Source organism: Bactrocera dorsalis, chromosome 4, assembly GCF_023373825.1.
Source record: "Bactrocera dorsalis isolate Fly_Bdor chromosome 4, ASM2337382v1, whole genome shotgun sequence".
In the NCBI taxonomy this organism is placed as follows: Eukaryota; Metazoa; Arthropoda; class Insecta; order Diptera; family Tephritidae; genus Bactrocera; species Bactrocera dorsalis.
In genome coordinates, this window is record NC_064306.1 from 8595202 (window position 1) to 8620447 (window position 25246).

Below are 25246 nucleotides of genomic sequence, written 5' to 3' on the forward strand. Positions count from 1 at the left end.
AGTGAAAAGTAGAAAAGCGTATATGAAAAGTGAAATTGAAACATAAATTGAATGAAAAATAAAGTAACAAAAAGGAAAACAAAAAAAAACTAAATAAAAACAAAAGCGATAAAGAAAATTTAACAAAAACGGAAAAAATAAATAACAACAAAAATGATGAGAGAAAATCTAACAAAAAAGAGAAAATAAATAAATAACAACAAAAACGATAAAGAAAATCCAACAAAGCAGCAATATTTAGCGAAAGCAATAATTTTCTGCTACATTGCAGATTAGCAAAGAATTTCATTTTTTCGGCAACATTTAAGTTCGTACAAAAATAATTTTCTTTCTACAAATTTTCCATTTTCTTTTTCCGCTACATTGCCTGCTTTGTTTTGGTCAGCGAACACATAAAATGCACAGCTTGTTTAGCGAAGAAAAAAATCTCCACGCGCTGAAAGTGAGCCGCTGCTAATTAAGAATTCCTGCAGATTTATGCTACTCATTAGGCTATTAAATGCGGCAGTCAGTCGCACAGAACGCGAAGCAAATGCAACATGACAAGATTTTAATTAATTTTTTGAATTACGACAAAGGCATTTAATGGCATAGCTGAAGGGCAGTGAGCAAGCAACACTTGTGGGGGATGATAGTGCGCTGAGTGTCTATGTATGTGGGCATTTGTATGTATGTGTGGCATGTATATGTATGTGTCTGTATATTCAGCTAGCATATGCCTCAATAATGAGTAGGAAATGTATACATGTAGCCAATGGCCGAAATTTGTAGACTAAACTTTTGTCAAGCATTGACGTACAACGTAGTTGCGTATACGCCCGGGGGTGGTCAAAGCCGCATACTTAACTTTTGGTGGGCAAAATATTTAATTAAGATAAATTGTGTCGGGTTTTTTGCGTGTGGATGTTGTATTATATAGAAAGATATGTGAAAATATGCGCTAAGATAAAAACAACAACAAAGTGTCAATGAAAATAAACCTTTTCGAGTTCATTGTGGCCAATATGTGGACATATATGTATAGTAATTAACGTATATTTTATACTTGCACTTATGTGCATATGTATTTTTACTGAATACGTAATTTTTTATATTTCTGTATGTTACAATTTTTCATTAAAGTATGTAATATCAAACTTTTTGGCTTCTAATTGGAATTATAAAGTCAATCCTCCTACTCTTATCCATTCCAATTTTATGAAATAATCACTTGAAAAGCTGAAATATGAATGTTTGTCATTTATAAAGTTTTGAAAATATATCTTTCCTTACAATATTTACAAAATAATCACTTTAAAAGCTGAAATATGAATATTTGTCAATTAAAAAACTTGAAAAATATATTTTCCTTCTAATATTTCCTATAATATAACATAAATCGACTACCTGCTTCTATTAGACGCTTCTGGTTGAGGAAAAAAATCATTTAAAAATCCTTATTTAATATATTTATCATTCAAGAAGCCATAAAGATGTATTTTAGGAAGTATTTTTCTTTTTTTTTGGCATCTCACCGGCACCGCTTATGCAATTAATTCAATCTTTCCAAAATTTTTGCTTTTTACTGTCTTTTTCTCTCAGACACGCTCATCTGACGTAAAATGTTATTTTAGAATTTGATCTTTCTCTATATAGTATATTTTTTCTTATATATTTTCTCTTGTGCGATAACCTTTTTTACTTCAACTTGCGAATATAGCGACTGCCGCATTCTCACATGCGCTCGCAGGTTAGAAAAAAATCATTTAAAAATCCGTATTTAAAATATTTATCATTCATGAAGCTTTGGATATGTATCTTTAACAAGCTATTTTTGCTTATTTGCAACTCACAGACACCAGTTTTGCTATTAATCTGATATCAACACACTTCTATAGCTGCTAGTTTTGGGTACAGGAAACGCCTTCTTATTCATGCGCTCTCAGCTGGCCATAGAAAAATTCATTTGAAAAGCTTTACAAGGTATAATTATCAATAATAAATGTCTTGAAGTAATGTGTTTCCTATTAATAACAGGTAGTCTCTATACCCGAAGGTCGTAGCTATTTCGGGTATAGGTTATAGTATATACCTGCTTCCCTCATGCGCGGTTATTTGGAATAAATATCATTTAAAAAGCCAAATTTAATATATTTATTATTCACAGAGCTTTAAAAATCTATTTACTTTTATTAATAAACTTATTTCTAAAGTATAGAAGGTAAATCTATACCCGAAATAGTTACTACTTTCGGGTATAGAGGCTACCTGCTTCCCTCAATCGCTATTAGTTTGGAATATACATCATTTTAAAACCCAGACTTAATATATTTACCTTTCATAAAGCCTTCGAAACGTAATCAATCTTTATTAATAAGATTTTTTCTGCCTCAAAATCAAATCTGAATCGAAAGTAGAGAAGGCAAATCGAACAATATATTTTTCCTCCTAAATAAGTAGAACCCTTAACCTCAAAAAAAATTTAACATAATATTCTCAAGACAAAATAATTTCTAGTTCAGAACTTGAAGACTATCTCTACGCTAAAAATCAGTATCTGCAATATCATTCCACAAAAAGTGTCTTTAAATGCACTTCCCCAGCTGTTAACCAAAAAAATTAAGCTTTCCCCAAACACAAATCTTAATTGCTATGCGCTCTTCCACAACCACGCCCTTCATTATCCGTTGCACACAAAATTAGTGCAGAGCACTAAATAAAACTCCAACACTAATTTCGCATTTGCACGCCTTAAAGTATGCACTAATTTAATAACGCATGGCCGCCCAGGAAAATAAAGCAAAACGAAGCGAGAGCAGAGCACAAATTAAAATGAAAGGCTGCCAGGCCGTAAGGCAAATGCAAAGAAAAAGTGAAGCAAGATAGAAAGTGTGTAAGCTGTTACTGGAAAGAGGTGTGCGCAAAAAAGTATGCTACATTATACAGTTGTAGGATTTACGCTAAGCAGCGTGCAACAGCGCCTAGATAGTAGTGCATACAAAAGCAAACAGACAGCGGCTTACTTAGCAGCCGCAAGTGTAACAAAAGCGCAGCACGGCAATGTGTTGGCGCCGACAAAAACAACGGTGTTGCGCCTAAAAGCACGCAATGCATATTTACCGCAAAAGCGTTGTGTGGCATGCAACCGCCTCACCGGCTGCATGTGTATGTGCGAGCGCGCATAGACAATGTAGCGCATTTTTGGTAATCAAGTCGGGTAAACAGACACACGCGGCAGCGCGCTTATTTTCAGTGTTGCCTCTGCGCTTGTAACGAAAATTCAAACTCGTTTGCGAACGCGCTGCTGTACGACAACAAAAAGCACGTTTTTTTTGGCTTAGTTTTTGCTACACTTTTTCAGACGCCTCCTTTTCCATGGCTTTAAGCTGCAATTCGCGCTTTTTTTGCGTTTTTGTTGCGCTCTTGCTTTGCTTGTTTACCTACATGTGTGTTTATTTGCCTTTTGTCTTAGTCGCCACAACGTCTGCTATACATTTGAGCTGCCTAGCCTACAGCAACAAACACAACGAGACACATACATACTCACATTTAACTGCCGCTGCTATGCTTTTGCCATGCTTGCCACACTTCGTTGGCTGTGTCTATGCGCGTGTCTATTTTTTTTGTGTATTTACATGTATGCATGTGTGTGTGCGCGCTTTGGTTTATCTATTTTATTATACCTCAACGCCGGTTCACTACACATATCTACATGGCAGCGCACGAATGCGGTTGCTTTGTGGCCTAAGGTGTTGCTGTTAAGCTGAGGCTTGACTTAAATAATTACGTATACGCCAAGGCGTATGTGGCGTGAGTTAGTCTTGCGCAAAAACTACTACGTGTGTCTGTGTTAGTGTCTAGTTGGGGTTGGCAAACTGCTCGTATGTTTGCTGTCTGTCGTTAAAAGTGTGGACAGTTGGCTTTTCAGCGCGTTCGCCTTTTGTTTGCCGTTAGCTATGTATACACTTGTATATAGACCACACATACTATACACTAGCATAAATGCATAAATATTTGTATATGTAAACCACTGTTTATATTTATGCTGCATTCTAAGCACTGTTGGTTTATGTCAGCGCGTAGCACACTTGCATTAGTTTCGGTTGTTGCCTCTTCTCAAACACGCTTTCACCTTTTACTACTTTCACACTCAGTTATCGCGTGTATCTTGCAGCACACTAACACACATTCGGTGGAAATACTCAACGTATAGTAGCATTGACAGCTTCATGCTTCCTTGCACGGCTCTAATTTTCCTCTATTTGGCTGTTGTGCACCCTTTTTCTACTTCCCTGGCTTCCCTTCTTATTTATTTCAACGAATTTCATTCACATAACATGCTTCTCTGACACCTTTCACTGCTTTACTACTTTTGTACATAGCACACATATATTTTTCCTTACACTTTCTCTTACTCTTTTCTACCTTTCTTGCCTTTATATTATAGATTCTTATTTTATTATATACAATCCCTCTCCAATCCGCACCCAAGCTTGTCTAAGTAAATATTTTCCTCCTCATTTTGTTCATTTTTCTTTTTCTCTTCTAACCACTTAGTTCTAATTTCATTAATTTCAATTCCATTAGATTTAATACCTTTAAAAGGTAAGTAGTTGTGCAATTTTATTGCGAGATTGTACTACTTATTTCACATAAATTTACCGTTAGGTAAATAAGCGCATATGTGATTACTTGCGGTTTAATCCTTTGAAATGTTTGGAAGCGGTTGAAATTCGTGGTCGTGAAATATAGCGAAAATTTGTAAGTACTCTTTAGTGTACAAGAAGATACCCTGTAGGGAAAGGTATTCGCAAAAGTGCTAGAAAAGTGAAAAAAAATAAATAAGTGGCAAGCGTGAAACTGCAGGCGCTAGAAGTGAAAGATTTCACCGTAAGAATTTACGAACAAAAGGAGAGAACCTTTTTTTAATTAAGATCTTTTCACCTTCACCTTGCCACACATATCAGAAAATCATTAAAAAAAAAACTTCATTTATTACTAATATTATATTATTAAGTTTATTTCGTTAATTTTATTTGAATTTAGTTCCTCACATAGTTGGCAACTCTGTTTATAAAAAAATATCCTACATAAATATTTATTAAACTTGCTTAAACTGCAATACTTTAATATAATATTCATTATATTTGTATCAATATAGCAAAAAAAAAACTAAACAGCTGGCAACCCTACTAAAAATATTTTCCATTGTTAAGCTTAGTCAGAAATTTAATTATAATACGCATTCTTAAATTTTCTCTCAATAATTTTTCGTTGAAAGTTTTTAAACAAGTGGTAACACTGGTCAAAGAAATAAAAAAATAAAAATATCATTGGTAAAACTGAAAGCTCTTCACTCCTTTAGCAACAATAAAGTATTTTTAATTTCTCATAGTTATATATTTGAATTTTTTTTAACATCTGGCCACTCTGCCAAAAAATATTTTTTTATGTAAATTAATGCTATTTAAATAGATAATTATATTGAGGCATTACTAATTTTAACACATTTATTTAGTTGCATTTTTTATACAGCTGGCAACCCTAACAAAAATATTTTTGATGTAAGACTGAAAACTATTTAAATTGATACGAATTATATTGAGATTTCATAATTTTTAGCACAGTTATAATACTAAGTTAAATTTTTAAGCAGTTGGCAACCCCAGCCAAAAAAAATTTTAATTTATAAAGCTGAAAGCTCTTCAATTTTGTACTCAATTATATTGCCATATTTTTTGCATCGTTAATATTTTGTTTAATTTTTGAAATATTTGGCAATCCTGCCCAAAAAATATTTACTGTTTTAAGGCTTTAAATTTAATAATTTAATACTTAATTATATTAGCGTATTCTTAATTTTTTCATAGTTTAATAGTTGAAATTTTTTAAACAGCTGGTAGCCCTGCCAAAATATATTTTCAGCTGTAAATCTTAAAGCTCTTCAATTTTATACTTAACTATAATAAAGTGTTTGTATTTCTAACAACTAAATAGATTTTTTAAACAGTTGGCAATTTTACCCAAACATATTTTTTTTGTCAAATTGAAAGATCTTTAATGAGATTTTTTATTTTATTGGCATACTATTTACTTTGTTGTACATATTTAGTGGAATTTTTAAACATTTGGCAAAAAAAATTAAAATTTTTTTCTGATTTAATGCTCATTATTTTGTTACTTAATTACTATTAACGCGCTACTGTTTATTTTAATACCATATTACTGTTAATTTTTTAATCAAGTGGCAACTCTACCCAAAAATATTTCAAATTTTAATTCTTAAATTCATTAATTTGATACTTAATTATAATAACACAGTTGTTTTGTTGAATTATTAATCAGGTGGCAACCCTACGAGAAAATATTTTTAATTTTAAATCTTGAAACTCTTTAATTTGATATTTAATTATATTTTAACACCGTTGTATTGTTAAATTTTTAGTCAAGTGGCAACCCTACACAAAAATATTTTAAATTCTACTTATTAAAACCCATTGTTGATAGTATATTTTTATTTCCTATCCGTTATTTCTCACAGTTTATTAATTGAAATTTTTAAACAGGTGGCAACCCTACCAAAAATTATTTCTGTTAATTTGAAACTTTATTTCAATGACATATTCTTCATTTTATCACACTTCTTTATTTAAAATTTTCAATTAGGTGGCAACCACCCTAATTTTTTTCGCAATTCACACAATTGAATTCACACAATGTTTATTTGTTATTTATCCACCTATACCTCTACAATTTTTACGCTGCATATACCCAATGTCCTTCGCATTGATAACTTTGTAAAGCAAAAATTCTGTTTCAACAATCTTATTTTGACAGTGTTCGTATTAATAATTTCATAAAAAATATAGTATATAATAATAATTATATTATTTTTTGTCAAAGGGCCAAATTCGTCTCTGTCTGGTCAGAAGATAAATCACTGCATATTAAAAGCACTAACTTGAGTTAACTTTAACATCATTTAGAGCACATTAGTAAGCCAATAAAATATTTTTGGAATATACCGTAATATCTCATGACTTTAAGAGCTGACAGATATGTATATTCTGTTCTTATATACTTATATATATACAATTACATTTAAGTATTTTTAGATATACCAAAAACTAAGGAGAACCCTTAGATAGTTCAGAGTGAAATCAAAAAGATGAGAGCTTTTAGGCTCTGCTCAGTATACAATAAAAATTGAAAGCGTACAATTTACAGTTTTTAAAAGTATCCTAAGACAAAGATAAAGAAAAAATAAAGAAAGGAAAAAGAAGAAGCAGAAGTAACCTCAGAATAAGCTATTTGCCAGAAAAGATTATACAAACACCAAAGTGATTGGCTCAAAACGAACCAAACCTCAATGAGACTGAAGCAAATGTGAAATTTTACGATCAACAAGAAAGCAAACGATGAACAAGAGTATAAAACATATATGTATACATGATTTAGTATAGAGCAGCTGTATAAACAATTAATATACGTTTTACGCTTTTGACCTTTGCTTACTTCCGCTGATTGTAAAACATTGTTCGAGTCTCTTTCAGTACACCTTCATTTTTAAGGCCAGCATTCTGACATTTAAAAATCTCCAACACGCTTTTATAGACCAAAGCACACTTATTCCTTAAGGAGAGCCAAACAAATAATTTATAAGCAAACAAAAATATGTATAAATCTAGAAATTTTTGTTCGGTTTTTTATTAAAAAATTTTCAAACTTTTTATTAAGTTGTAAAAACATTGGAAAATTGCATTGCATATTTAAAAAAGCAATCAGCTTCAATAGAACAGTCCCACAAAAACAGCAATGCGTCAATTGATGTATATAAAAAGCTGAAATAACACGCACACGCAGCCACACCTACCACCACACTGTCAGCTACATGCACACTTTAAGTAAATAAAGCAAATCGCAATAAAATGCAAATAAACAAAATGTGCACTCGCCAAACGCTCATATGTATGCTAAAATAAACAAATTTCAAAAGTGCGCCTAAAAGTATGCAAAGTATTTAATGAAAAAGCCATTTACGGCTGACTTGTTTGGCAAGCGCGAAAGAGCCTTGCGGCCAGCTTAGCTTACAAGCAAACGCGACACATTTTTGCACGATTTTCTTTCACCCACTATGCTGTGTGGGTGTGAGTATGTGTGAGTACTCGCATGTGTGCTTGCCGCTTTCATATACGTGTATGTATTTTGTTGTTTTATTTTTCACTTTTTCGCATGTGTATTTTAGTGTTATTTGCATTGGCGCCCAAATGTATGCAAATAAGCGAAATTTTGTCACACTTGTGCCGTTATGAGCATGCAGACAGCAGCCAAGCATAGGCTGACAGGCAGCTAGTCACAATATAGTACAGCTGCTGACACAGGCCATGCAATTTTCGCGCAAATACAATAATAAAGTAAAATAAATAAACAAGCGTCGTAAAAAGTAAGAACAAAAACAAAAACAAAAAATAAAATAAAAAAATAAAGTGATAGCAAGCGGTATAAAACATGCTTACAGTGCGTATGGCAAACACCTACACTCACACAAACACATGCATGCATATGCGCCTCGCATCAGCTGTGCGTGTCGTTAAAACGCTCGTATTTGCCCCGTCCACTGTTCGGTTGAGTACTTAAAGTTTTTACGCACGCATTTTTGCTAAGTACACGCACTTACAGAGTTAAGCTCCATGCATGCATCATCACATCAACACACCCATCCATTCATACATACATACTTACATATACACACATGCGTTCGCTTGTGCGCTTCTTAGCTAGGCCTTTTGCCGCTTTATTTGCCTTTGCGGTTGTTTTCAACACACTTTGGCCCGTTATTTGCCGAAATACTTCGCTTGTGTCAATAGCTATTATGAGCAGACATAAATCTGCCAACAGCAACATTATGGTCTTAAGTGTAGTTAAGAAAGGTACTTCTTCGGGATTAAAACACAAGTGTGAGTATAACGCCAGAGAGCTTAAACTTGTACGGCACCTTTCAAGGCAGCAATATTTTAAATTTCAAATTTTTAGAGGTAGAGAAAGCTTTAAGAAGGTGAAGTGTGAAATTTTTTTTATGTAATTTTCATATGCAAAATTTTGAAGAAAATTTAACCGTTTGTCTTAACATTTAAAAAATTTTAACTTAAAAAAAATGTAATAATTTTTGGCAACTCTGTTTGAAATGAAATACACTTAAACAACCCCAAAATTTTCTTAATTTGGATAAAAACATGTGGCAACACTACCTAAATATTTTTGTTTATCTAATTTTTTTTAATTACTACATAATAAATATTAATTTCGAGTATATTTATTGAAATAATTACACGCATGTGGCAACACTACCTATTTTTTTTTTAAACTTAAATATTTGGTTTTAATTTATTACATAATAAATATAAAATTTAAATATATTTATTTAAATATTTGCAGATCTTATTAGGCAAAACATTTTGTACACATGCAACATTTTTTATCCAAAATACTTATTATTTTTATCATTTTTATAAAAAAAAAAATTGATATATGGCAACTCTGTTTAATACAAAGTACCCTAACGTAAATATTTCAATTTTTTTTTTAACTTAACAACTTACTGCTTAAAATAATTTAAAAGCAATACAATTATACTTTTTATAAAAACTAGTGGCAACACTATTTGAAAGGAATGACATTTAATCACCCATATTTACACTATTACAAAAAATATTTAAATATTAAGACCCAATAAGAATTTTTTTAATTTTTATTAAATATTGCACACAAAACTTATGGCAACTCTGCTCAAAATAGTATGTAGTATACAGCAAATATACTTTTTTAAATGATTTGTGCTGTAAACAATTCAATTAATTTCAGTTCTCTTTATTATAATATAATTTCCTCAGGCAATTTTAAAAATTAAAATTAATTTTAGGATTCCAATATAAATGGCAACCCTGTTTCATTTATAACTACAATGGTTTGAGGCTTTTTTAATTAGAAAAACATTTTGGACATTTTAAGATTTTTATGGAAAAATTTGAATTAATTTTAGGATTCCAATATAAATGGCAACCCTGTTTACAATATTTCGAGTCTTTTTTAATTAGAAAAACATTTTAAGATTTTTATTGAAACCACAAAAAACGCTTCTAAAAACTAACATTTCCTAATAAAATACTTATGTAACTATTTTAAAAATCACAGGTGTATGGCAACTCTGTTTCAGTTATAGGTTACTTTAAGACCTTTAGTTTCCGCTATTCCTCGTTTTCTCTAAAATTACAAAAAAGTAGCTCAAAAGTCGTTTGGCAACCCTATCGGTTAAAATAATAACAATCAGTTGGCAACCCTGAATCTTTTATTATTATTTCTCTTATTGCTCTCAGATCTCCTGTTTTCCTATGTTCTAGGCTTTTTGGGAAAAATACATATGTATATGTAAAATACATATAAAAATTTAAAGGGGTATATAAACAGTAGTTGGCAACCCTACTTTTTATACAATATAAACGTTTTTAAACTTAATTATGTGCTTCATTTATCTACTTCAATGCTCTCATGCAACAAATTATGCGGCGATTATTCAATTATTTTATTAGTATATATTAGTTTTCAAAGAGGGTGGCAACCTTATTAAGAAATTTTATTGTTTCTTATATCAATTTTGTATAGAATTTTATTTTGTGCATTTTTAACCGCGATTATCCAATTTTATTATTAGTAATCGAAAAGGGTGGCAACCTTATAACGAAAATTTCTTTTTTTCATTTTTGTATAGGATTTTGTAATGCATTTTTAACAGCGATTAACTAATTATTTTATTATTATTTATTAGTTTTCGAGAAAGGTGGCAACCTTATAAAGAAATTTTCGTGTTTTTTTATCAATTTTGTATCAAATATTATTTTGTGCCTTTTTAACAGAATTTTCTGCCTGAAACTATACTTTTATCAGCAAGTATTTTCTAAAATACCAAAATTGTATCCTCAGTGAAGAATTGTCCATTAAACTTGCAACTCAATAGCCTTAGATTCTATGAAGGTCTATTGTATAGATTTTACAAATTTTGATTACAAATTTATACGCGTTCTTCAAACTCTACCGAATAATTCGATATTCGATATATGTAAAAGTCCACTCCAGCCACTGCCCTTTATTTCAGCATAGCTTCCAATAATAACACTTTGTTGTTGTATAGCCTAATGGATGAATTTTATTGTGCCAGAAATGCCACTTTTAATCTGGTGCTCTTACAAATTCCCCTACAATCAGTGAGCACACAAATGGCCAGCCGACAAACGAGCAGCTGACCACTCAGCCACATCACTAGTTCGTTTAGATAATGGTTTCTGATGGCTACGTACCAGCGATATTGCTAATAGTTGCCTAAAAACTATTTTCGAAATAAAAAATAACCGCTTTCATTATAAAACAAGAGCGTAGGAATATACTGTGTGGCATAACCAAATTTCTTTCACCACACCAGCATACTGCGAGTAGCAGTTAGCAGCGCAGCTGTGCTGTGCAGTGTTGCATATATAGTGGCTGCATATGCGGTGGAATCTCGCAGTTAACGCAGTCAAGCGTTACGTTACGTACGCCATACAGATGTACAAGCTGTGGCTGTGGCGAGTGCCGAAAAAGTTGTCGTTTACATGTTTATGTGTATGTGTGTATCTTTTTATTTGTTGGCGGCTTTTGAACTCTGAAACGCGGCGTTGCAATTTCCGCTTGGCCGCAACTTTTTCAGCCGCCGGATATGCAACGAAAAACCAATCGAGTTCAAATCGCAAAATGAATGGCAAAAGTTTTGGTAAAAATAATAGAAGCGATTGTCGAGTTACTAGTCAATGGCTAATTTTGCCCAATAGCGGTGGTGGTGGTGATTTCGGTCTCGCCTTTGCTAGAGGACTTGTATGTACATAAATGAGAAGGCATAGTTATAGGATGGAGTTTTTTCGTAGTCAGGAGCACTTTTTTATTAAAGAGTGGGTTTTTATAGACATGCTTAAAGGTATACAAAAATATTATTGTCGGACAAAATTCCGATTCATTGCTTACTTTCAAGCTTTAATATTACTCATAGTTTAAACGATTTGATATTTTTAGTTTTGTTGCATAAAATTCCTGCTTAAATATTTCTTTATAATAATTTATTATTCAAATACTTCACGCCTATATGTAGGCTAAGATTTTTTAAATACTAAATTAACACGCTCTACCAATAAAAAATTATGATCATACATACTTTAAGTATAGTAAGGCGACACAAATTTTGTTTAACATTTATTCAATCCTTAAAGTATGCAAGATTTTTCCATAATTTCCTTCACTTCACTTGAGTTGTGAATATAATTCTCAAACGGTTTTCATTTATTCTTTTTCAAGAATTTCTCCCTTATAAAGCTTTCTTTTCGGTGTATATTTCAAAGCACGAAATTTTATCCAGAGTTATGAGATAATACAAACACTTTCTCGAGATAACCATGCCTAAATATATGTAATCTAATATATTATGTTCTGAACAAAAATCGTATATTTCTTTAAGAACGATAATAATACGAATAACCTTCTTTTAGCCCATCGTTGATAGGTTTATAATAACTTATGAAGGTACAGGGTAGGCCATTTAAAGTTGACCCATCTGGCAACGCTGTAACTTTTAACAGCGCTGACAAATCGGCTAATGTCATACCGCGTTAGAAGCGTCATTCGAAGACAATTTATACCATGGAACAGTACACTCCAAAAGCACGCGCTGAAATTGTTCAGCTTTATATTCAAAATAACTTTTCAATTGTGTTAACTCAACGTGCGTTTCGCAAAAAAAAATAAAGTGAAAAGTGCTCCAGTTAAGAACACAATTAAGTCTTTATACGCAAAATTTGTGAACACCGGTAATCTCAGTAATGCCAGTCATGCATCCAGACAACGCACAAGACGTTCTGATGAAAATATCGAAGCTGTACGAGCCAGTATTGAGGAGACTCCATCGACATCGAGTTATCGCCGCTCTCAGGAATTAGACATCTCTCGCACCACTCTCCGACGCATAATTCATAAAGATTTGAAGATGTTTCCATATAAAATTCAAATGGCACAAAAACTAAACCCAGCTGATTATCCGCGACGCCTTAATTTTGGCAAATGGGCCATCGGGCGATTGATATCGAAAAATGGTGATGTTGACTGGCCACCGAGATCACCAGATTTGACGCCACCAGACTTTTATTTGTGGGGTTATTTGAAATCCAAGGTATACGCTAATAAGCCAAAGACCTTAGCTCAACTGAAAGCCAACATTCGACGTGAAACAGCCGCCATATCATCCGAAACATTGGCCAAAGTCATGGAAAATGTCGAAAAAAGAGTGCATTTAGCTGTCAAAGCTAAAGGTGCCCATTTACGCGATCTAATTTTTAAATATTAGCTGAAACAAATCCCCTTGGACCAAAATAAATTATTTTTGAAATGAACAAAAAACATTGTTTTCTTTTGTTCTTTTTTTTTTAGAAACAAATGGGTCAACTTTAAATGGCCTACCCTGTATAAGTATAAGAAATAATCTTAAAGTATTTCAATAACGGCCATCTAAAGAAATTTGGATCTTAATCTGTATTCAATGAAATCGAGAAACCCCTTGAAAACAATTTATATTATTATTTAGTCGGTTAATGGTGTCATCTTGGGGTTACCTAACATTTTTTAGTATTGAAACTGCTTTAAGGTTTTAACTCGACAACAGCGCCATCTAATGATTCGAAAAGTGTTTTTTTTTTCCAAAAGTGAGATTATACTTTAAATTAAAAAAATTAAGGTTCTTCGCTTTAAGATCAACTACAACGCCACCTAACCATTGGTTTAAAAAAGATGTAAATATATTTTTATCAAAAGGTTTCTACTTCTTTGACACTATAGTTCGGTATAGGCCGAGAACACAAAACTTCGCTAGTTGCCCCTATCCCTCGCTAGTTACAACAGTTGTAAGTCCCAAGTGCAGACTAATCACTATGCAGTTGAATACGTGCACACCCTTTCTTCCGCTACCCATCTATGGGTCTCGAATCGAAGAATTTTCCCATCATCTTCCAAGCGGATACCTGGACTTACATGCGCATCCGTTGAATTTTTATGCACTTAATTATATGCATGTCGCCGCATAGCTCACATAGTTCGTACTTCCATCTTCTTTGATAGTCTTTGTTCACTTGGATGACACCAAAGACTTATCGGAAAACGATTCTCTCGAATTTTCCAAGTATTTTTTTATCTCTGTTCGTCATCGTCCATGTTTTTTCGCCTTGTAATAGGACGGGAACCATGAGAGAATTAGAGGGCGTAATTTTTCTTCGTTGCTTCTCAATCGCCTATCAACGTTAAAGTAGCACCTGCTTGCAAATGTTATTCTACAGTTGATCTCCAGCCTTAAATTTTTGGTTGTCTTTATGTTGGTTCCACGATAAACAAAGTCCTTCACTTTTAGAAATTTATTGCTGCGAGAAGTCGTTGTGTGTGGCCTCCTTTGTCTGGTCTTCGTTCTTCAAAAGGGCAACGTCTTTCGCCTTTTTTTCTAGGCTGCAAAAAGCTGTGCTGACCATCCTGTTAAGAACATCGATGTGAAATCATCTACTTACCCTACTACCGCTGTACTTTTAGAGAAGACAGTATCACTACAATTCAAATTAGCGGTGCGTAAGGTGCTTTCCAGCATTATATAAACACGAAAGAGAATCCTCTTGTTTAAACCCTCATCTGGTATCAAATGGCTGGGATGACTCGATTTTGAACGATCTGATGGTTGTGCTCATAATGCATAATCGTATAAGCTTCACGGGTATTCCAAATTTGGCCATGACTTCGAAAAGCAAGCTCTTGTTAGTGTTATTGAAAGCGGCTTTGAAATGGACAAAAAGGTTTTGGGTGTCGATCTGTTTGTTAAGAGTCTTATCCAGGATTTGGCATAATATAGAGTATTCTGAGCAATAGCCTACTATATTTAGCACAGACTGCAGGATCTTCGAAAAATATACTGTCGAAGAAATACAATTTTTCAAAAATTCTCAACAACATCGGTAAATATACCACACAGTATTGATATCTGTGGCAGTTTTTATTTAAAACTCTAAAAGCATGTAATCATATTTGAAAAGAGACTATCAATTAGCGTATTTCAATTATGTATACTTAAATTTACTCAATTTATGACCCAGTTTCCTTAACCTTTCGGTTGTAACTTGGTATTATGCAGCCATTGAAGGGCTCTGCAAGTCTCAAGTAGCTTCCGAATGTCTAATGGATTTTATGAGAAGTTTAGAAGAAAGTACAAGTAGAAACCGGAATGGAGGTTTCTCAGAACTTGCTAAGGTCCGATAGCCCTTAAAAAGTCATATTTTTTATCTCTATAATCTAACGACACCAGCTCTATTATAATAATGATTAGTGTTCATTGAATTCTAAAGCGTCTATTTAATTTTTTACTTGACCAATGAAGCGTTGCAAAGCTAATATGAGCACTTTAAACCACAATGAGCTAAAATTTCCAGTCTTCGTACACGTACCTCCAATTTTAATTCGAATTTTGTATTGCTACAAATATTCACCAAATTAATTAAATAATATTTGTAGCTTCAAACTTATTGAAACTATAGTTCTGACCTCAAATATTACCAAATAGAAACTAAATTCGAACTTTGCAATGATTTCAAGCAATTTCTGCTAAGTAATTAAAATAACAGTACTAAACTGCAAAACTTTCTAAAATAAAACTATAAACTATTGCTTTACCTTTTAGCGCGCAATTTCGCCACAAAACAAACATACATTTAGGCGCGCGCACACATTTCGCACAACTCTATTTGCCACGACTCGAATGCCATGCTTTTGAGCGCGCACTTGAGCGCCACTTTTACTTGTCAAAACAATGTACAATTTTCGTTGAAACTTTAACGACGCGACGTCGCTGTGGCGCACACATTATAGCTGTTGTGCGCCTAAATATATGCGACATATTTGTAGCATTGTTGCGACAGAGAGTAGTTCAAGGGCTTTACTTTTTAGCAAAGTGCAATTGGAGTGTAACAAAATACCCGTTACTGTCAGCAGCAGTACGCAGGTTAGTCGCCTGGCCACGCTGTCCAACATGTCGCGCTATACAAATACAGAAAGCAACTAGCAAAGCGCACAGAAAGTTCGTCCACATTGTTGTGGCGAAAAATTCTTTCTAGACAAACAAACAAAAAGTACAAAAATAAACATTAAAAAAATAACTCACCAACATTTGTAGATTTAATTAAATGTGCAGCAGTAGTGGCGTCTGCATGCGCGCCTAAAAGCAGACTTGCACACATGCGCTTGCAAATGTTTGCTTTTGACTGGATTACATTTTCACATTCAGCGACACACTTACCTACATACATTTATGTGTGGCTAGCATGTGAGTGCTCACCTTACAATGCCTGTCACGAAATGTTTGCTTTTCACTTAAATTCCACACACACGCATGCATATACACCGACAGCAGCGCATACAAATTAAATATATGGCGTTTGTATTAAGTGAGTGCGCGCTTTTATTTATTTATTTACTTTTATTTCACTTATTTTTACGTGTTTGCCGCCAAATCCAACTCAGCGCTGAAGGTTAGCAGGTCCGCGCCGGTTGTTAGGAGCACCAAGTAATATGGGCAGATTGTTAGCTTGCTGGCAAAAAGTATACACTTGCTGGCATGTGAAGAATTTGCGCAAATATACATATCTACACACATGAAAAAAAATATTTATTCATGTGTTTGAGTGTGTGCGTCTATGCAATAAAGTGCTTTGGTATATTGAAACCTTATCTGACAGGTATGCAGGCAGATTTTGAAGTATGCTTTTATGTCTGCGCATGTTTGTGTTTATGTGTGCTTTGAAGTGAAATTGAGCTGAAATTGCGTAGACGCGCATATGTATGCGTGCATTTAGCATACCATGAGCAGCGCGGCAATTTATTTAGCATACATGAGTGAATATATGGCCTACATTTAGGAGTATGTACATGCGGTGGCATGAGAACATCAATACTTGACTTTTATATATGTGTAAATGCAACTGTAAATATATATCTGCGTTAGTCAAGGTTAAATTAAAGGGTCAGCTGTAAGACAGATTAGTTATATGGAGAAATGTAAATGTTTTAGCGTGCAAAGCTGCTACTTTACTAACTCTCAAATAACGAACAACTCAAAAAAAATAAGAACAGTATTTCGAAACATTTCAAAAGCTATGTGAGTTGAAAGCAACAGACTTATGTAAGAGTTAAATTCCTCCTCACCTTATTATTAGATTTTTTTTAAGCCGCATTGAGGATCTTAAATGTATTTGCATCATATGAGAATCATCATTCTACGTGAGTCCTGTAGCCACTAAACATTTCCTCTTTCTATAATGGATTTTTTTCCTTGCCCACAGACCGCTTTCTTATTAGGACAAGATTTTTAAGATGTACCTATTGGAGATCAGTTCATACCTTTGCTGGGTCGAGAAATGCTTACGATTCTGTTGCCAGCATAAAGGTTCCTTCTATTGGCTCGAATTTGGCCTGGCCAGAGAATATGTATCTGAGCTTATTATTTAAGGTATTTAAGGTATGTTAGATCCTTAAATAAATAATGCTGATAATAGAAGGCAAAACAAAAGCAGAGGTACTAAATTAAATTCCTGCTATTCCTACTTTAAAGGTTGTCTTTTATATTTCGGGATTAGAGAACAAAAACAAATGTAATCATAGAAAATCGCTTATTATTTTTCAAAAAATGCTCCCTCAAGATCAATATATGTTGGTACTTTCGCAAGCGTTTCGTTTTTGAAGTACTTTTGGCACTCTGTTTGCGGTATCAACAAAACATGCGTTCTGAACGCAAAAACCACCTCTTCAGGTGTCAAAAAATGTTAACTTATTAGTTTATCTTTAACATATGGAAATAAAAAGAAGTCATTCGGTACCACGTTAGGACTATACTCATCAAATTGAAGGTTGGAGTGCTTGAAAATACAACTGTTTCAGTCAATGTTTGAGCACTCGCACTATCTTGGTGAAGAGTGATCCATCTTCGGCGGTTTTTTTTTGGTAATTTTTTGAAAGACAACTGCCAAACAAATTATTATACACTACTCAAAAATTACTGTTCTTCGTTGTTCTAGTTTTATGGTTGAGATATGTTCCAAAAAAACAGGCAACAAATTTGCTTGGAAGCGCTTCGTGCGGAAGAACTTTTGTTGGATTCAGCTCAACTTGAATCACGCATACGCTTAAATCCACGTTTCATCAATCTCTCACGATTTTATAGACGTGTTTCGAAACACCGCTTTCGTATTTTTAACACTTCTTCCTACCAATCGACACGGGCCTTTGACTTGAATTTGATTTGAATTGTGTGGGATCAACTGAGAGCAAATAATTTTGACACTCAAATGTAGTTGTCTTTATCTCACTATAGGTAACATGACGATCTGGCAACACTATGTTGAATATATACTGGTCTCTCTAATGCTTATAGTTGTCTCTATCTCATGATAGATCACATGACGATCTGGCAATAATAGTTCCCGCACAGCATCAACAGTTTCCGGAACAACAACTGTTTTTGGACGACTTAACGAAACCCGTCTTGGAGTAATTTGCGACGTCGATTGAGATCACCATCCATTCGATAAACACTGATCTTTGATGAAGTCTCATCACCACAAATTAAATTAAGTTCATCGATAGACTGTTGCTTAGATAATCCACCTCGAAAGTTGTGAAAATTAATCGCGCGAAAGTGTTCGTGATTTAATAACGTTTTTTTTTTGCCGAGATAAATATTTCAAGTTACTTTTAACAATACTAGTAGCGGCTGCATGTCAAAACCTTTTGGGAATATATGACGTCAAAAATCAAAAACTTTTCGATCAAGTTGTCAGTTTTCAGATTGCAATACTAGGTCTGCCAATTTCCGAAATGTAAAAGGTAACCTACGTATATGTTAGTCAAACTGAAAGGAGTAGTGTTATCCAAGATACACAATTATAGGTTGTTATTCAGGTTGATACAAAAATACTACAAACAACCATTAAAAGTTCAAAGTCATTAAAGTTGGGTTTGATCCCTTTGGTTGATTTCTTATTTATATTGTATTTTAAGTACTCGAAGCGTCAAAGAAAAAATCATGATAAGTCATCTCTTACAACAAAAACAACATTATCGATCGATGTTTTAGTGAAAATTGTTGGTTTTGACAGAAAGAAACTGAACTAAGTAAGATGGTAGATTATACGTTAAGATTAGTTAATTATGCTATTGTTATAGCACTTAAAGGAGATCGAAAGATTCCTCAAAATACCTTTTGACATCTTTTTGCAGAGTTCCAAGAATATCAACCGTGAATAATGGTGCCTTTTAAAAAATATTTATATAACTTTTTGTTTCTTTTACTCTTTTTTCAGTTCCTTTAACATTAAAAAACTACATCGCAAGCAAACACAATCTGTCTGAAAGCACTAACAGTTACATCGTCAGAAACTTCGAAAATGATGGACAGCACATTAAATCACACCCCAGCTGCCGTAATCCCAATAACCGTTGCATAACAAACGCAGGCACTAAACCTTTCATTGCCGCAACATGAACATCGAACAGCAGAAATTCCCACCACCACCAACGAACTTGCTGTCCGACAGCGGTTACACCAACGGCTATGCCACACCCAGCGGCAGCAGCATTACCACAACCTCAGCAGACACATCAGCGTCGTCGCCTGCCTCACAAACGACCACCTACGTGAATATACCGATTATACCACATGGTCAGCTGCCCGCATCCACGTCATCCACATCGACCGCCTCACCACCGCTGCCGCCACCACCACCTTCAACCATATCAATGATGGCGGGCGGTGGCAGCACACCGAACAGTGGCGGCACAAGCACCTTCAAGACACCATTACTGCCCATGCCCACGCTCGAGGACATCGAAGGCGGCCTGCTGGCTGTCACCACAGCTAATGCGCCCACCCCAATGCCTGTCGGTATACTCAAATATCCGAATGCTGCCGCCGCGGCCGCCGCAGCATCGGTGGCAACTACACCGCTTACACTGCCACCATCTACGTTGAGTATGTGCGGCAGTGGCATGGGTCCGGGGCCACCACCGACGCTAATGCAAGCGCCTGCTCTAACGTTACCCGCCTCAACTGTGTCTAGTGGTTATTTGAGTGGTGTTACCAGTAGTTATCAATCAGCGTCACATGCGCAACAACAGCAACAACAACATCAATTACCACCTGCCACACTCTCACTAAACAGCGATATGCTGCAGCATCAGACGACACCAATAACGGTGCTTTCACTGCAGCATTCCACGCAACAAGCGTTACCACCACCACCACCGCCCTCTGTGGGTCTACTCAATAGTAGCAGCGGTGTTGCGCTTGGCTTAAATGCGAGCAGCAATGCCAATATGGGGCGTAACAGTCATCAGTCTAATACCACCGTTGGTATGGGTAGCTCCGGTGCTGCAACAACAAGCAGTAACGTGGATTCAAAGCGCTCGGCAAAATGCTGCGGTTGTTTCAGTAGTAGCCACTCTTCATCAACAACGAAGTCACAGCATAAAAAGCATCGCAAACAGAAGGCACAAACAATTTGGTCCGCTCTGTTAACGAACCTGGGGATCTGTGCATTGCTGCTAGCCTACACTTTATTGGGTGAGTAAGAGAATGACATTTACTTTTATTTTAGATTAAACAAATTTCATAATTTAGTGAAGATCTCATAAGATTTTATACGCTATAAGCTTGGAAATTCCAACAAACATAAGTTAGCTAATTTTAGTCAGATAGATTTCGTTGTCTGATCTTAATCCATGGAAGTTCCATTGCAGATATAAGTTTAACGTTTTCACAGACCTTTAAGAACCCTTAAAATCTTTTCAATTCCCTCTTGCTTTCTTTCAATACCAGAGCAATTTGCTTTGCTTCTTTGTCCAACCTGGAGAGAGTGGAACTAACCGTGCGGTTGTTATGGCCAATGACATCGATATTATCGGCGTACGCCAGCAGTTGTACACTCTTGTAGAAGATACCTTCTTTATTCAGATCTGTAGCTCAAATTCTGATCCGAGAAGCCCGAACTAAGAGTTTGGCCAAAGGAAAGCAGCTCACTTTAATTACTTCCTGCCAATCCTAACAAACACATAGCAAAACCTTCCTGACCATCATGGCTTAGGCACCGGTTGCGCCGGTCCTCAATTGTGAAACTGCCTGCTTGAAGTACGGCTGTAGACTTCTAAACTTCCTCTTTGAGATCCCATAAGTTTATGGTAGCTCCAAGTCTACAAGTTTAAGGTAGCTGTTGGGTCCATCACGTTCACCTGGATCTTGTGAGCAGTTTTTAGTAGCAAAAAAAATGGCAGCAAAGTGAGGCCTTATGTAATTAGAGTCTTATTAGAACAATATTTTTAATTAAATCTGTTAGTATGTCTCCCCAAGTGGTAGTTAGGCACACAATAATATGAGGCTTAACCTTTTTCTAAAATTATCTTTGAAAATTTCATATCCACACCTTTAATGAAGTCAAATCACGTAAAAATTCCATAAATATGAGCACAACAAAATATAAATTATTTATTTCCAAGCATAACGAGGTCCAACCCAATCACAATTTATGCAGCTACACGCACACATACACACACACAGACAGTCTACGCTTCAACACTTTCGCATACAAATTACCGTTAATTGTGTACATCGTGCAAGCAGCAGCAACACTCGTAGCAGCTCAATTACAAATTGTTATAGTTGAAGCAACTTTTGCAAACTTAAATGTGCAACATTGGACAACAGGACAGCTATTAAGCGTAATACGTGACGCTCAAAGCAATTAAACTTGCGCTGCCAAGTGTAAAAATGCTTATAATTTTCAAATCTTACAAAGCACCAAAAAAAGCGAACCAGAGCGAGTGAGAGTGAGAGCGCTTCGGAAGATTGTGGCAAAATCTACGAAGGTCATAACAAATGCTTGTCTTACAGCAACATCAACTCAAGACGACAGCAGCAAGTCAACGCCGTCCACAACCACAAGTTGACCAACACTAAATAGTCGATCACTCAGCACTCAGAGTCATGCCATACAACTACAGCAACATACATACAACATAGCAATAACGATTATGTTGTCTCAAGGACTTGTGTTCACTTTCGCACGCTTGCTGCGTTAATTAACACTTACAGGAACTTTAAACTTTACACTTACATATTAGGGTGATTCAAAAAAGAAAAAATGCCAAGTCTTCCTTTGTATTCCCCGGAGATAAAAATACTTTTTGATACAAAACCAAGAGAAACTCTACCTTAGCCGCTCAAATATTTCCATTTAATATAAAAACAAGAAAAAAGTTAGTTTAAGTGCTCTGAAGCTATCACAGTTGCTTTCTTGTAGCATGAAAGTGTATACAAATATCTTTATCTTGAGTTTGATTGCCCAGTGTATATGACAGCTATATGCTAAAATGATCCGATCTGAACAATTTGTTCAGTGATTGTACTGTTGTTTTGGAGATTAAACCATGCCAAATTTTGTGAAGGTAGCTCTTCAAATAAAAAAGTTTTCCATACAAAGACAATTAACATAAAAATCCTTCCATATGTGTTGCTCATACGACATGGTGTACTATGTGACTGCAGTACACTTAATCCATAACCTTTAGCTGTGAATAACTTTTAAAAGAATGTTTGTATGAATAATGGGACTTTTAAAAGTTGTAGAATTATTTGCTTTTTTCTTCTTCTTCTTTATTGGCGTAGACAACGCTTACGCGGTCATAGTCGAGATTACAACAACGCGCCAGTCGTTCCTTTTTTCGCTGTTTGGCAGCAATTGAAGATTCAAAGTGTAGCCAGGTCCTTTTCACCTGATCTTTCCAGGTCCAGATCTTCCTCTTAATCTGCTTTCCTCGAAGATAAAAATTTAATCGTAAATAGTCAAAAGCTATATGCGAAAATTCGAATGATTGAAGCACGATTTCGATGGAAAACAAGAAGTTGCCTATGTCTGATTATTTTTTTAGTAAAAATCGATATTTTAGGGAACATTTTTGACCAAAAAAACCTGAAATAACGCACACCTTAATAAACACATACATATACATATATACATATACATGGCTGCATATATACAAAAAAGTAGAAGAAGCAACATAAGATTTCTTCTACCACTACTTCTCCTTTTATTGCTGACTTTTTATATTACCACTAGTACTTCAACTACCGTTAGTCGCTGATTGTGTAGTGTGCATAGTTTAATGAGTGTGAGCATGCTTTAAAACTTGAAGTGTGCACAGCTTGTGTACACATACTCATACAGACAAACTTGCGCTACATGCCAACAGATTTTTAAGCAGCTTCACTGCTTGCGGTGGCACAGCTAGTTTGTCAAGTCCACTCCCAGCCGGAGCTTGGCATTAAAAATATAATAGTTGAGCGCACACACTTGTCTATCTATACAAGCATATAAGCAATGTGGCAACCCTTCTTGCGTTGGACTATTGTCGTTAGCTCCATTTACTCTACAAATATAACATTTGGCTCGTACTATAAGTAGATATATACATATACATATATGTAGATCTATATACATACGTGTATATGAATGCGTTTTGTGCTGCTTTGTGTAAGTAACTCATCAACGCTTATCTACTCTTGTTTGCTTGACAGCAGCAGCTGGCTTTAGTGTGCTGACACTTGGCCTCTAAGGCACTGTGTGCCTGCAACATAGATAAAGCAATGCTGCTTTTAAGCAAGTTCTGTAATCTTTCTATAGCTTATACTTAAGGTTTTCATCTGATTTCATATCCTTAATTAATTTTCGCCAATTGAATAGTTAAGTTTTGTAAATTCGAGTGACTTTTTCAGAGATCGCCTCTTACTGGGAAAAATAAAAACTCCAAGAATAAATTTAACATATTTTTTTTTATAATGGATCCCATTTGTAGATAAAATCTTATAAACTTCACAAATGAAAGAAAAACTCTTTACACGCTATCGGTTAACATACTTTGTCATTCAGCACTTATTCAGCTTAAGCAAATGTTAGCTGAATAAAGTGCTGAATGCTAAATAATATCATATACACATATTTTCCAGATCATATGCTATTCAACACTTATTCAGCTTAATCGAATGCTAACTGAATAAAGCGCTGAACGCGTACATAATATCATATACAGTTCTCAAATGGAAAAAGAAACTCTTCAACATATTCTCCAGATCTTATGTCATTCAGCATTTATTCAGCTTAAAGGAATGTTAGCTGAATAAAACGCTGAATGCGTAAATATGTCATATACACATCTCAAATGGAAGAAGAAACTCTTCAGGCGCAATCGGCCAACATAATTTTCAGAATTCATTCAGCACTTATTCAGCTTAAACAAATATTAGCTGAATAAAGCGCTGAATGCGTAAATAATGTCATATACACTTCTCAAATGGAGAAGAAACTCTTCAACATATTTTACAGATCTTATGTCATTCAGCACTTTGTCAGCTTAGCTGAATAAAACGCTGAATGCGTAAATATATCATATACACATCTCAACTGAAGAAAGAAACTCTTCAGACACCACCGGTTAACATATTTTCCATACCTTATGACATTCAGGAGTTATTCAGCTTAAAGGAACGTTAGCTGAGTAAAGGGCTGAATGCCAAAGTAGCTAAAAATTTTAATATGGAGTTGCATTTTCGATGTTTGAAGAATGTAAGCGATGGCACAGCCAAACTTATATAGTGTATAATATAGTTCAACACAAATGGGAGAAGAAGCTCAACAAGTGCAATCCGATTATCCGAAAATATTATTCGAAACTTTGTGTTTTCTTTTATTCAGCTTAAGATAATGGGTGCTGATTAGAGCGCTGAATTTCAAATTAACTGAAGAAGTCATTGTATTATCATTCGTTTTTTTACGCAAATTTTTACGCAAGCTTCCACTCAAACCAACCCACTGTACTTTGTAGAGACCTGCTTTAGTAAGCATTAGTGCTTATTCGCTCGCTATTAAAGCCAAGTACAATGCGATACCAAAGTTGATGGCACGAGTACACAAGAATAAACCTGGAAAAATCACAACTATGAAAGTAACAACACCAACAACAAACAACAATAGCAGGCATGACTACTACTTATATAAGCCATTGAAGCGCATATTCCACTGCTAGTGCCAGACACTTCAGCAACACTTGACGCTTCCGTTTGGACCCTCAT

The 25246-nt window shown here is 34.7% G+C and overlaps 1 protein-coding gene across 2 annotated transcripts in view; it reads left to right on the forward strand.

Annotated features, from left to right (window-relative positions):
- The window catches only part of LOC105232207 (uncharacterized), a 226128-nt gene that overhangs the window by 187805 nt on the left and 13077 nt on the right, over positions 1-25246 (forward strand). For both annotated transcript variants that reach the window (XM_049454205.1, XM_049454204.1), the window contains exon 4: positions 19431-20689. In XM_049454205.1, the coding sequence (XP_049310162.1) occupies positions 19609-20689 (1081 nt within the window). In that variant the 5' untranslated portion in view covers positions 19431-19608. The remainder of the gene's footprint in view (positions 1-19430; positions 20690-25246) is intronic.